The sequence below is a fragment of the Carya illinoinensis genome, chromosome 3, assembly GCF_018687715.1.
Source record: "Carya illinoinensis cultivar Pawnee chromosome 3, C.illinoinensisPawnee_v1, whole genome shotgun sequence".
NCBI classification, from domain to species: Eukaryota; Viridiplantae; Streptophyta; class Magnoliopsida; order Fagales; family Juglandaceae; genus Carya; species Carya illinoinensis.
In genome coordinates, this window is record NC_056754.1 from 50,913,584 (window position 1) to 50,928,743 (window position 15,160).

A 15,160-nucleotide genomic window follows, 5' to 3' on the forward strand; every position below is an offset into this window, starting at 1 on the left:
ATAAGAAATATCAGGTCTAGTGATAGTCAGATAATTTAATTTTTCAACAAGTCTTTGATACCGACCTGGATATCCAAACAACTCACCTTTCTCTTTCAAGAGTTTACGATTTGGATCCATAGGAGTGTCAATAGGCCGTGCACCCAACATGCCAGTTTCTTCCAAAAGATCAAGCACATATTTTCTCTGAGATAGGTTGATACCCTTTTTAGATCTACTAACTTCGATTCCAAGAAAGTATCTAAGTTTACCCAAGTCTTTTGTCTGAAACTGATCATGTAAAAATTGTTTCAACCTGGTGATTCCAGCTAAATCACTCCCAGTAATTACAATATTATCTACATATACAATCAATAAGATATGACCTGCATCACTATGCAGATGAAATACCGAGTGGTCTATTTGGCATCTATGAAGACCAAATGCCAATACACTATCAGAGAACCTCCCAAACCATGCTCGAGGAGATTGTTTCAAACCATATAATGCATTTTTTAACTTGCAAACTGTACCTCGACACTCCCTTTGAGCAACAAAACCAGGTGGTTGCTCCATATACACTTCCTCATTTAAGTCACCATGTAGGAATGCATTTTTAACATCCAACTGAAATAAGGGCCAATCCAAATTAGCAGCAAGAGAGATCAATACCCGAACAGATGAAATTTTGGCAACGGGAGAAAAAGTCTCGTCGTAATCAATGCCATAAATTTGAGTGTAACCCTTAGCTACCAAGCGAGCTTTCAGACGTTCCACAACGCCAGTAGGATGGAATTTGACTGTGTATACCCATCTACAGCCAACAGATTGTTTTCCCGGCGACAGAGGAACAAGATCCCATGTCCCATTATGGTGAAGAGCATCCATTTCATTCTCCATGGCTGTCCTCCATCCCGGATCAGATAAAGCATCTTGAACTGTCTTAGGAACAAAAACTTTTGACAATTGAGAAGTAAAAGATGAAAAAGATGGAGACAATGCATGACAGGAGACATATTGGCTAATCGGATGTTGAGTAACACAAGAACGAGTACCTTTTCGGAGATCAATAGGTGGAGATTCTGAAGCAGTGAATAACTCAGGGTCTGAAGACGGAGACAAAGTTGGTGGAGGTAGGGGAGCTGGGGTCCGTGAGCGACGCGAGTACACCTGTAGAGGGACAAGAGAAGGCACTGAAGGAGGTTGGGTAATAGTGGGTGACTGTGGAGGAGAAAGGGTTAGAGTAGGTAATGGTAGAGGATCACACTCAACAACCGAAGACGTGTCTGAGAAATAGGGTATGGACTCAAAAAATGTGATATCAGCACTTGTGAAGTAGCGTCGAAGAGCAGGACTATAGCAGCGATATCCTTTTTGTGTTCTGGAATAACCAACAAAGAAACACTTGGTAGCACGTGGATCAAGTTTATCAAAGCCTGGGCCAAGATTATGAACATAGCAAACACACCCAAAGATTTTGGGTGGAAGAGCAAAGGTTGGCAATGAGGGAAACAAAATGGAGAAGGGAGAGGAGCCATCGAGGACAAATGAAGGCATACGATTGATAAGGTGACACGCAGTAAGAATACCATCACTCCAAAAACGTTTAGGAACATGCATGTGTAGTAAAAGAGCTCGAGTTACATCTAACAAATGACGATTTTTACGTTCAGCCACCCCATTTTGTTGGGGTGTGTAAGAACATGAAGTTTGATGAACAATTCTCTTATTGCTTAAGTAAGCAGCAAAGGCATTAGATTGATATTCTTTAGCATTGTCAGAACGCAAAACTTGAACTTTTTGTCCAAATTGAGTTTTAATTTCTTTTCGAAAGATTTTGAATATGGAAAGGAGTTCAGATCTTGCTTTCATCAGAAATAACCATGTCATACGAGAATAGTCATCAACAAATGTAACAAAATATTGAAACTTGTTTGATACAATGTTGAATGGTCCCCATATATCAGAATGAACCAATGCAAAAGAAGAATATGCTCGATTATCAACTCGAGGTACAAAAGACACACGGTGGTGTTTACTAAGTTGACATGCTTCACAAGGAAAGGGAGACATGTGACGCCCCCAAATTCCGTTTGGGATTGGACGGACATTAGAAGCGTCGAGACATGTAACACAAGGTTACCTGCCCCCGTTCATGACATATAAGATGCAATGTTCCTAACATGCATCTAACATTATGCAATATTCGCAGCGGATAAATTATTTCTATAGCAATACTATGCACCAAATTGAAAATATCTCAAATGCTTAAAACATACTTGATATATAAAGACTCATTGAACAACTAAGATCATAACACTAGTCCAAAATGATTATGATCCAAAAAGTACTGGAGATGTAACTCCATCGTACAAATAGTAATTTACATTAACTACTATATTAACATTGACGTCGCATCGTCGCTCAGTCAACTGTGTCTAGTTGGTCAGCTCCTGATTCTCCTTTAGGTCCTGTAACAAGATCTACCATTCGGGGGGAATGGTAGTTGGGACTACCACAGTGAGATTTGATTACAAATCTCAGCAAGTTAACAAAAAAACTTCCACACAGGCTAATAATGCATGGATGACAGTAAAAGCATAAATGCATAATCAAATTCATAAGTAATTAAAGCATAACTTGGCATACAACATAGCATAATTGACATAACTTAAATTGAAACATGAACTGAACTTGACTTGACATGAACTTGATCTGAAACTTGACTTATCATGAACTTGTTCTGAAACTTGACTTAACATGAAAAATACATACTCCACAGTTGTTGTGGCCCCATGTATTTTACACAAACTTGACTTAATATGAAAAATACATACTCCACAGTTGTTGTGGCCCCACGTATTCTATGTGTAAATACATACTCCACAGTTGTGGCCCCATGCATTCTACACATCACAATGCAGTTAAATACATACTCAACAGTTGTTGTGGCCCCATGTATTCTACATAAACTTGACTTAACATGAAAAATACATACTCAACAGTTGTTATGGCCTCATGCATTCTACGTGTAAATACATACTTCACAGTTGTGGCCCCATGCATTCTACACATCACAATGCAGTTAAATACATACTCCACAGTTGTTGTGGCCCCATGTATTCTACATAAACTTGACTTAACATGAAAAATACATACTCCACAGTTGTTGTGGCCCCATGTATTCTACGTAAACTTGACTTAACATAAAAAATACATACTCCACAGTTGTTGTGGTCCCATGTATTCTACGTGTAAATACATACTCCACAGTTGTTGTGGCCCCATGCATTCTACACAAACTTGACTTAACATAACTTGAAATACATGATCAATTGAGATAAAAACATTTCGTAACATGGCATAACATATAATAGACCACATATTTAACATGACATACTTGTAATGTACAGTAATACATGACAGAATATATTATGTAACAGATAAAAATTGATGACAGAATAAATTCTGTATAATAGACAATTACATGCTAACTTGGCATGGCATGACATATATGATAATACACATACATACACTGTAGTTCCTTTACTTAGCACACATACACAGTAAACTGCTAGTAAGTTAAAAGCTAACTTACCTCGATCTCCGCGTTTCTTATAAAACCTCAAGTGCGATCACGAGGAACTGTAATTAGTGATTCTAAAAGTTAGCACTAAATCACTAATAATTTGAAATATAGAAAAATACTAACTTAAAGAGTAAAATTTCCATTTTACTTTCTACATCTAGGAAAATGACCGTTTTACCCATAACTTAAGGATTTTGCATACTAACTCCAAAAGTTACCAAAATTTACATGCCTCATGTAAATTTTATCCTCAACTCAAATATCAATTTAGAAAAATTTAAAATTAATCACAACTATTAAAACTCCATAGGGCCGAAATTCCCATATGCTATTTCTATTGATTTTTGTTTCCAACTTGTTTTGATCAACCTTTTGATCTATGACTTATAAATATGTGATCTTCAAACCAAACCATCACATGGTTTAAAAAGATGTCTTAAAACCTATATAAGCTTCTAATTCAAGATCACATGGTTAAAAATTAACCAAAACATAAATTTAGCCAAGAACATCCACGCTTTGGCTTATCTGAATATCTCTTTACATAAAATTTCATATCTTTGAAACTAACATCAAATATCTTCAAAATAATAATATAACATGTATATAAGATGCTTAGGATCCTCCAATAAAATTATCAAATTCATTAGAATAGGTTTAGACCACCAAAGAGTTAAACTTTCTCAAAACAGAAACTGTTTTTCCTCTTCCAGTTTCTAAGTTTCTAAATCTAAGAAAATCTTTCATCAAAACCTTTAATCATGCAAAAATCCTCAACCAATAGTCATATATACATGTTAACAATACTCCATAAAAATTTCGGACCAATATCTATCCATTAGTTTGGTCAAAAACTCCAAACTATAACATATTCTCCAGTTTATCTCCCAGAATGACCTTTCTATAGTTTACACAATATTTGACTGACCAAATGATCTTCAAATGGGGCAAATAAGATATCCATGTAAACTAGACTCAAAAAGGAACAACTTATATGAAGGAGACTTTATGATAAAACACTTACAACAGCTTCAAAATGGGCATGCAAAAGAACTCCTAAAAGCTGTCCGAGAGAAAGTGTTTGATATTCTTTTAAAGAAACGTGTAAATGAAGATAAGTTCGTGGGTGATGACTGGAGATGCTTATGGACGAGATAAGAGAGATGATAAGGCTGGAGTTGAGAGTTGAGTGTGGTTTTCTCCTACCCAAAATATCTATAAAAGATTATCTCAAAATATTCTATCCAATAATATCTATAAAAATCAGCTCAATATATTTTCCAAATGTGGAGTAGACTTGGAAGAGTAAGGTGGCTAAAATCTTTCCATGTGTATTTTAAATCTCTATTCTTAAGATATTTTCCAAATGTGTATTTTGCTTAGGTGTCATGATCTCACACCTTGATTTCCTTCACAATTCCATCTAATGGTTTCTCTTTGTACCAAGTATCTAATACTATTCATTATGTGTGGTTAAGATCTTGCCAAGTGTCCAAATAAAATATCGCTAACCTAATTTGGATATTTCACATTGTGATTTTGAAAACACTGCGCTTAGTACATTTACCAAGGTTACTATTCACTCCAAAAATAAACGTAATAAACTTAGTACTGAAAAATCCTAAATATTCAATTAAGCCTAGTGGTGTAGACTATAATGTATTCTGACACTTTTAACTATCTCAAATAATTAAAATCGCATTTCTGGCACCATAGTGAGTGATAACACTAACTATGTTGACAGGCTAAAATTTATGCGATTAGTCGATTCATGTAAACTTACAGAGTTTTCACGAGGTTCCTAAAGTCAATAGAAATTCCTTAATTGAATTTCTAGCGGGCTGTTACAAGACACATTTCCAAGATCCCTAACTTGACGTTTCAAAAGAGAGAGGGATGGGTGTCCAAGACGGCAATGCCATTCAAAAGCGGAGGAGGAAGTGAGGGCTCGAGTGGGTGACTGCTCGATGTCGAGGTAATACAGACCACCAGCTTCATGCCCCGTACCAATCTTCTTCCCCGTCTTGAGATCCTGAAAGATACATACAGAAGGAAAAAATGTCACAGAACATTGAAGGTTTTGAGTGATTTTACTAATGGACAGTAAGCTAAAGGGAAAACTAGGAGCATATAGAACGGATGACAGGGATATAGACTCAGTGAGCTTGGTGGATCCAATGCCTGTAACTTTAGCAAGAGAACCATTAGCAAGAGTAATACTCTTGGAAAATGACATAGTACCTAACTCAGATAAGGAATGAGACAAACCAGTTAAATGTTCATTAGCTCCTGAATCGATGATCTATGGATTTTGGGTAGACGAGACAAGACATGTGGATGCTGTACTTGGTTGGGTAAGAGTAGCTCTGGAAGATGAAGCCGCTCGTGTAACTAAAAACTGATCATACTCATCCTTCGATATGCTGATCATCTCTGGAGGCAAATTGGAACTCGTTGCCTGTGATGTAGAGTCTTGGCAAATGGCCTGATTAGCGGACCCAGATGGTCTCCCGTGTAGATCCCAACAATAGTCCACCGAGTGGTTAGTGCGACCACAATGGGTGCACTTACGAGATCCACGACCTCGAGTACGGTTACCTCTGGCATCACGTCCCCCACGTGCACCTCTACCACCCCGGCCTCCATGCCCACTAGGAGCAACATAAGAGGCAACTAAAGCGGATCTCTCATTACTTTGGTCAGAAGATAACTGAGATCCAGGTCTAGATAATGTGGCTCGCTGGAGTCAGGAGAACACATCAGGAAATGATGGGAGCTGTGGGCTTGCCAGAATTTGAGAGCGAACTGACTCATACTCAGGTTTTAGGCCAACTAGAAACCGAACAACGTTGAACTCTTCACGTTGTTTTAGCATAATTGAAACATCAGCAGTGATAGGTTGATAAATTTTGAGTTCTTCACATATACCCATCACTTTAGAGTAATACTCTTCTAAACCCAAAGCACCCTGTTCCAATCCAAAAAATTGTTGACACAACTCATAAATACGAATTGTGTTTCCAACACCCGAGTACATTTGTTTGAGATGCCTCCATATCTCCTGAGCAGTATCAAAGTGTACTAAACTAGCACAAATATTAGGCTCAATACTAGTCAACATCAAGGAGCAGATTTGAGCATCTTCTTGCTCCCATTGAGCAAAGGTAGAACTAGTTGACTCAGGCATTGAATCAACCAAGTGGGTACGACGAAGACCCTTACCTTTCAAGAACATTTCAACAGATTTTGACCATAGTATCTTGTTCTTTCCATTCAATTTCACCGTAGTCATAGGCATGTTAACGTTTGGTGCAATAGATAATGACTCAAACTTAGCTTCCATGGAGAAAAATACGAGAATATGGATCAAAAACGAACAAATACACGCTGGAAAAATCGAAACCAGCTTAACAACCCAAATCTCGGATCTGTACGGGTCAAAAACAGTCTGGAAAAATAGAATTAGGACCTGAACCGGCCTGTATCGGGTCTGAACCGGCCTGTTTCGGCCCTGTTTCGGTCTGTTTCGGCCTGAACCGCCCTGTTTCGGCCTGAACCAGCCTGTATCGGCCCTGTTTCGGTCTGTATCGGCCCTGTATCGGTCTGAACCGATTCTGTTTCGTCGGAACCGGCCTGTATCGGGTCTGAACCGGCCTGTTTCGGCCCTGTTTCGGCCTGTATCGGCCGGTACCGGATTCGGGCGTATCGGATTCAAGAAAAATCAGAAAACTCGAATAAGTTATTCCTAACCCTGAAGCCAAACAAGTGGTAACCCGGAATAAGTTATTCCTAACCCAGATGCCAAACAAGTGCTATTCCAGATAGGAATAGGTTCTTATTCCAAACAAGTGCATGCACAACCACGGATAAGATAGCAAAACATACTAGGAATAGCCAGAAACTTGCAGCCAAACATACCTGGACTGTTCCTCCGGTCGGCGATACACAGTCCTTCCGGCAGCCGATGGAGATGAAAACTCACCGGAGTGGATAGAGGACGCCGGCGACCTCGATTCCGGTGTCCATTACCGGAGATAACCCCTTATATCACCGGAAAAACACTTCGAAGGGGCTGCCGGCTGAAACTTCAGACCAAAATTTCACAGCACCACCAACAACCAACGACAACCACCAGCACCCGCCGGAAAAACACTACTAACCCGTCGTACAACCACAACCGACCACTAACCTCTCTGATACCATGTAGTCGATAAACAAGAGAGAGAGAGAATTCTGTGTTGTGTTTTTATTAATGAATAATCAACTATACATATACAAGTAGTGACCATTATACCTCACACTATACATTTAATTACAATGTGTATTCCAACACCCCCTACCAAGGAGAGATCTTTGAGGTTCAAATAAAAAATAAACTCTGAAAACTCCTCCATGGCCACATAATTTCTATATTGCCCTGAGTGCTCACTCTGAAAACGGGTAATGTTGAAATCATCCCCCATACACCACGGCACATCCCATAAAGAATAAATACCCGCCAATTCCTCCCACAACCTTCTTCTATCCCTGTCCACATTAGGACCGTAAGTACCTACAAATGCCCATACCCATCCGTCCTCCACATTTTTAAACATAGTTGCTACCGAAAAGTCACCAATACAATCTTCTAACACCTCCACCACTTGTTTATCCCACATAAGTAATACACCACCTGAAGCTCCCACTAAAGCCAGATAAGACCAACCCACATACAAACACCCCCATAAACTACACGCAATGCTTCTATCAATACTCCGCAATTTTGTTTCTTGCAAACACACCACATCACCCTTCCACATCCGCAATAAAGCTTTGATTCGAAGGAGTTTATTGCGCTCATTAAGCCCTCGCACATTCCATGATATAATCTTAGGATGCATGTAAACTTAAATTGCCCCTCCCTTTCAATTTCTCCCTCCCGCCACTTTCTTCATAATTAATGGAACAAGTTAGCCTTTTCAATTCCCTGTCCCTCTTTAAGGCTGATTTTGAATAGCTTTCTTCTAAAGCCACTAGAAGAGCCTTAAATTGTTCTTCCTTTCCTACACAGGAGATCCCAATTACAGCTTGAATCTCTTTCACTTTCTTCAAAACCCATGATGAGGAACAACTCCCCACTTTAGGACTAGGGGTAGTGTACACAAGGGTGTTAGGACAGCCCCCTCTCCACCATCACAATCATCAACAAACAAGGTCACTTGCAAATCAGCAACACCACTAGCAGCCTCCCCCAAAGACCCCATCATTTATGAAGGACAGGAGGCTTCAGAAACCCCAACTAACTCCTTACCCAAACTGTTCCCATCAGCACCACCCTTCTCATGTGGAACAAAGCTTGTCGGAGACCCCAAGGCCACGGACCCACAATCCAGTGTTTCGGCCGGTATAGACGAGACAGTTGTGCATCCTCCCAACTCAGGAAACCCTTTCTATGCCAAAACCGTCGACGGGATGGATCTCTCCTCACTACCCACCGTTGAAACTAGGTCTCTGGGTACTGTTGGCACACTATCCTTTGAAACAGACCTCACCGGCGAGCCCAACTCCTTCGTTGGCATCCCCTGCTCCATTGCCGACGAAGAAGAATGAGACCCACTCAACAAAACTGATGTAGACATGCTACGCACACTCAGACTGTGCTCTGCCGGTGTATATTCCAACACCCCTGACCTCACCGACGTCTTTGCCACCTTTGGTGGTGGCCTTTGTTCCAACGCCGGCGGTGGAAGTTGAGATCCACCCAATGACGAAGGAGCATCGACGATCTCTGTAGAACCCAGCTGGAGAAGCACGGGCTGGGCTGGCAAGGTGGGCTTGCCGAGAGCTTGAAGCTCTTGCGGGTGGGCTTGCATGAGAGGCCTCTGGGCCCCTTGCAGCCCAACAAGCACCAGGCCCTTACCTTTGAAATTCAGCCCCTGCTCTTCATTCCCCACGTGATTAGGCTGCAGTTCCTTGTCTAAAGACAGGCCTTTTAACTGGCCCGGGCCCAAGTCTCTCTTCACCCCCTCAACGCAGCGTTTTACTAAAGCCATATTAGCCTGCAACTCTCCCACCTGCTTTTCCATTACAACCAACGCATGCAGTAGTGTTTCTAAATTCAGCCCCGACACACTCCTGCCCTCTTCTACGCAGTTCAGGCTCTTCATCAAAGAGGATAGATTGCCTGCCCTCTCTGCCATTTTTAGAGCTCGAGACAGGACCTCTCTATACGATAGGGACTGCTGCTCCTGCGACGGAGGAGGAGGCATCCGTGGGAGGTTGCCTTTGTTTTTCCCTCCCGAAGCATAACCCGTTGCAACTAGCTCCTGTAGCAAGTCCCCAAAATTCCTCCAACCTACTCCTTTCCTTCCTTCCGGTATCACTAACAGACCACTTCGCCTCTATTTTCCAAACTCTGAAAGAGAAAAAAATCTCCAATGGGAGTTATGCTTTCTCTGTACCAACAAAACTTGAGGCCCACTTCGACGTGATTTGTGAAGCTCAGAAGACCCCCTGTGAGCTGCACCTTCTCTTACCATGGCTACTAACCACCCCAAAGTGGCTTGGTCAATGGAGACGTGATTCACAGCACGACAACTGCTCTTTGTAACTCTCCACCATCTCTCATTGACCTTCTTGAACTCAAAGCACTTCTGATCAATAATAATGTTCCTAATCGACCCCATCTCACAAAACTACTAATAAACAGTAAAACAACTGAGCTAAACTCCACTGATTACAAACAAAAACAACAGCTTAGCTCCGTCGCACTGAACCATTGTATTTTCTCAAAGTGTACGGAGAGAAAATGCCTAAGATATCGCCTCCATATTGTGCGTTTCAAAGGTTTAAGCATCTCAATTGATCATTGCTTGTAGGGTAAACGACAAGTTGATTGCCCTTGCTTTTCACTATATTATGAGGGCACTCATGACATGTGACTCGTAAAATTTATTGACGACCTTGTGATGAGTGAAAGACTTTCTTCCCCACTCGGTTTCATTTTTCCTTCAAAAGATAACATTTTAACTAATCAGCTCATATCTTTTTTGCTGATAAAGTTATAAGTGATCTGCTGTTATATTTTTTTAATGCTTAGTTATGATATATAACTATAATCAAAAGGCATAACTATAGATCTGCAATAATGATTATAGGCATAATCATCTTTTCATGTGGAAAATCATGTCATCATGTCAATCTTTTGTGTGGGCCACGTTCCATCTGTGAAAAGTTGATGATTTACTTAATCGGTGTGATGGGGATGCGTTACATAGGTTCAGGTTTTATCTGGGTAGAAGACATTACGGTTGCATGGTCTCCAAGATTCCTCTACATAAAAAAGAATTCCTAAAACAATGTTGTACAATTAATTTTGAAGAGTGTACTGAATAACAGCATGTTTATTAAATTAAGTAAACAGGCTTTTGGGGGTTTTCCCTTTTGTCTGACGTGCTGTACTACAATTTTTGAAGGAGTCCAGTTTTTAAATATGATAGTCACAGACTCGCACGATGTGCTAGATTAATATCTTTACGATATTTAGTTAAAAATAGTATATATGATTTTTTTGAAAATATCTTAAAATTTATTAATGTTTTGGATTTATTTTATACCCTCTACAGCAAGTGGAAAAAAAAAAAAAAAAAAGGAATCCATATTTTATACTCACTTAGGTTCATTTTTCTCTTTAAAAGACGAGCGTTTTGAGAACTCAAAAACTGTTAATTTTAAATAAAAATAGTAACTTGATTAAATATATAATTTTCTGATTAAGAAATTTAGGTTTGAATAAAAATGATTGATTTAATTAGATATATTCATGTTCTTTTAATATGTTTAACTTAATTGCATACATTATTTGATTTTATTTAATAATAATACAATTGGAGGGATGATGTGGTTTCATAGGAAACATTTTATTTAACAATAATAAAATGAGATAGTGAATGATGTTGCTTCACGAGAGCCTAGGCTTATGCTTTGAGAATTATATTGTATATGGATACTTGATATAGTTGTAAAAAAAAATTGGATAAAGTTTAAAATTCATTTTTATTTTAAATTGTTGTTGAGAGTATGGTTTGAAAACTCTTTAGCCCTCTTGATTTTTTGTGTTGTCTTTATATCCAGGGTATTACAAAGGTGGGCTGGGCATGTTCTTCACGCTGAACACAACATTTGGAGGTATCACCATTTTTCTTCTATGACTCTCCATATATACTCTCATCTGATTGTTCTGAGTTTAACGTGGCCAAGTGCAGGGCTTTGATTTTGTATGTTGCAGCTGGTGCACTTCAAGAGGTATTGGTAGCACTTCGTGAGGCACAACAACCAGACACAGCTGCCATGTTCATCCTTGCTTGTCGTGAAATCCATGAAGAAATAATTGCTAATCTAGGGAATTCAGATGATGAATCAAGTTCTTTGATGAAGGATAAGCTGCGTCACTTGCCCGGTTTGGACCCAGATAATGAAGATGTTATTGCAGTAGGTGAATTTTATGGACAATACCAGAGGAAATTGGTGCATCTGTGCATGGACTCTCAACCATTCTCTGATTGATAGGACCAGGCTTGGCTATCTGCCCCCCAAGTTTCTCGTCCATACAATTGTGTCTACGGAGAAAACTGGAAAATGTGTTACCAGATATTTTCGGAATCAAAAAGATGCCTTTGGGTTTGAACGAAGGTAGTTGGCAGTGATGATATGACTTATTAAAAAAAGTTGGCAGTGATGATATGGAGCCAACATGAGAGGGGATTTACCAGTCATTATAGAAACCGTCTATGGTTGAATACTGAAATTTAGCTGACTGGCTCCTGTCGAAGTTGTTTGTTGTAGAAAGCATCACGGTGAGGTTGATTGTACCGTTGTAACTGACATATAAAATTTTGTCAGCAAAGAATGTTCACATTCTGTGTGTGGCTGGTAGGATTGTCATAGTGGTGTCATTCATTTTTCTTTACAGGGAATTTCAATGTTATTACTTGATTTATGACAAGACTATACGCTAGATCACATTCTTATTTGCAGCCAGATTCTTTTGTTGCTGAATTCTTTTGCTCTTTCTTTTGTATTTGTCCCCTAGGGCCCTACCTCCTAAGCTTCAGGGCGTTCTGACTATATGACTTTTCTATTAGCTTTTGGATAACCCCCCGTCTAGAGGGTCGACTGCATGACATTCAATCCTCGTTGCATCTCCCAGTACTTATCCTCAATTTTCTCTAAAATTTAGGATTTACATTTAGGGAAAACTCCAAATACACCCTCCATCCGGCTCCCCAAAATAAGATTTTGATTTGGAGATGGTATAGTGGATCCTCATATTTGGAGAGTTATTGTGCATCCCCCTTCCTCATTTTGGTTCCTTCACTTTCACGTAACTTCTCTCTTGCGCCCTACTTGCTACTATGTCTCCTTCACGTCTCCATTTAGCAGTCCCTCCTATTGTCTTCCTCTAATAGGTGTATCCACCTCCAACATGCACATATCCACTCTCTCATGGGAATACTCTAAATCTCTCTTCTTTGTATTCCCATTCGGCAGCCTTTCTGATCGTATTATACATTACTTCTATTAGGCTTGTTTACCATTCAATTATATAACAATGATATTAGGTCTTTGATATGGTCACCATTGGGTCTTTGATTCGATTATTCCATCTTGGCTTCACAGAGTTTCTATGCTCTTGTTTGGGGGCTTTGGCAGATTTTTCTTGTCTTTGATTTCCATTGTACATATCTTGGGATTTCTATTGTCTACATCAGTGCTTTCGGTTGTTAGTTGTTTGTTGGTTGTGATTACCATTATTTGTTGCTGTAATTGAGACTCTGATTACCATTATTTACAATGCTTTGTTTGCCATTCGATTAGGGATTTGTTTTCCATTATTTTTTTGCCATTTGATTGGGGTTGTGATTGGTGATTTGTGTAATGTACATATTCTGTGTTTGACATTCAATTGGGGCCGTGATTACCATTCAATTTCCATTGATATGCACATGATGTCGATGTTGTATTAGTAATTTGATGAGGTTGTGATGATGCTAGGATTGTTGGGTGTGTGAATGTGTAATATTGGCAGTTATAGTAAATGTTTATCGATCAGTATGGTAGGGTAATTTGGATGGCAATCTTTATTGTGAAATTTCGTAAAGGTAATTGGGATTTACATCATACCCCTTGTTATGTTTGAAATTTTACCATTCTAAGTCTCCATGTTATTGACTTATAAGCTGTTTTGTTTGAAATTTTACCATTCTAAGTCCCCATGTTATTGACTTATAACCTTTTTTGGACTTTGGTTTGTGCTTTCTTAGCTTGATTGATTTGGTGTGCAAAGGGGTTTGGCCCTTGTTGGTTGATGTGAGAGCTCTACCCACAAGTGTTGGTAACCCCAAAACTTTGTCGGAATACTTTTTTTGCCTTGTTTTGTGCCTTACAACCTGTTTTGGACTTTAGCCCCACCTCTGAGTGTTGGCAGGCCCAAAATCATGCGTCGAAATATGTTTTTTGTGTTGTTTAGCTATCTGGGTTTTGTTTTCCCTTCGATTGTGATGATGGCAAAGTTGAATGGGGACAAGGGAAAATGGGCACAAATTCCATGGCAAGGTAACCTAGATGGCTAATATTTGTGTGAAGATTTAGAATAGTAGCAAAAAATTGTTGGAGCCATAAGTTAGTAACTTATAGCCCTCGCCTTTATGTCACTATTATTTTCATGAGCTGATTTGCAAAATGCTTTCACCATTGATTTTTGACTTTCTAACATACCTAAATTCTTTCATTGTCTATGATTTTATAGAAATGGACTCGCAAGAGTATAGAACCTTAATGCTAATCACACTTTCTTTAGTCAAATTCAATATGGTCCAGTGTTGGTGAAAGACTCTCCACCCCCACTCTAAATAAAGGTTCTTACCATGAAAAAATTACAAAGGAGTCCCAACTTCACACGAGGAGGACAAATTACTTGTCTCGGCAGGGTAAAATACTAGTTTAGATACAATTTAAGGGACCAATAAAAGACACAATTAACTTTGGGAGAAATGTTTTTTATACTTCAATCGATATAAGCAAAGTACAATGGATCAAACCATTGGGTTCTTAATACATCGGCAGTTAGTGATTCAAAAAGCGATCAATAAATTATGTATAAAGCTAGCTCAAGTCGAAGGGTTAGATCAAAGTGGCATGACCGAGTAAGATAAGGTATATCCATCCACTACTTTTAAACTATTGTACATACTGCTTTATTAAACTTTTGGATAAAAGGTGGTCCTAAATATTTTATGTTTCTTTGTATTTTGCAAGTTTGACAAAGTGAAACTTATGTATCATTTACTTGAGAAAGACCAATTTCCATTTGAGCATTGTTGGCATCTGTTAAATGACCAACTAAAATGGGTTGAGTGTTGCTCCAAGAATGGTCCAAAGTGAAGATCTACGATGTCGTTAACCCCAACTCGTAATTATGTTGCTCTAGATTCAATAGATGATGCCAAGGAGAAGCATGTTCTTAACAATGATGTTGTTAAATTAGAGAGGCTAATAGGAAGGAAAGTAGAGAGGAAAACTGGAGGCCCCGACTAGGCCAGCTGCAGACATTGT

At 39.2% G+C, this 15,160-nt stretch overlaps 1 protein-coding gene across 2 annotated transcripts in view; it reads left to right on the forward strand.

Annotated features, from left to right (window-relative positions):
• LOC122305155 (WD repeat-containing protein 11) overlaps nucleotides 1–12,604 on the forward strand; it is a 38,613-nt gene extending 26,009 nt beyond the window's left edge. For both annotated transcript variants that reach the window (XM_043117489.1, XM_043117490.1), the window contains exons 19-20: nucleotides 11,681–11,734; nucleotides 11,812–12,604. In XM_043117489.1, coding sequence (XP_042973423.1) covers nucleotides 11,681–11,734; nucleotides 11,812–12,112 — 355 coding nt within the window. In that variant the 3' untranslated portion in view covers nucleotides 12,113–12,604. The remainder of the gene's footprint in view (nucleotides 1–11,680; nucleotides 11,735–11,811) is intronic.
• Nucleotides 12,605–15,160: the final 2,556 nt, after the last annotated feature.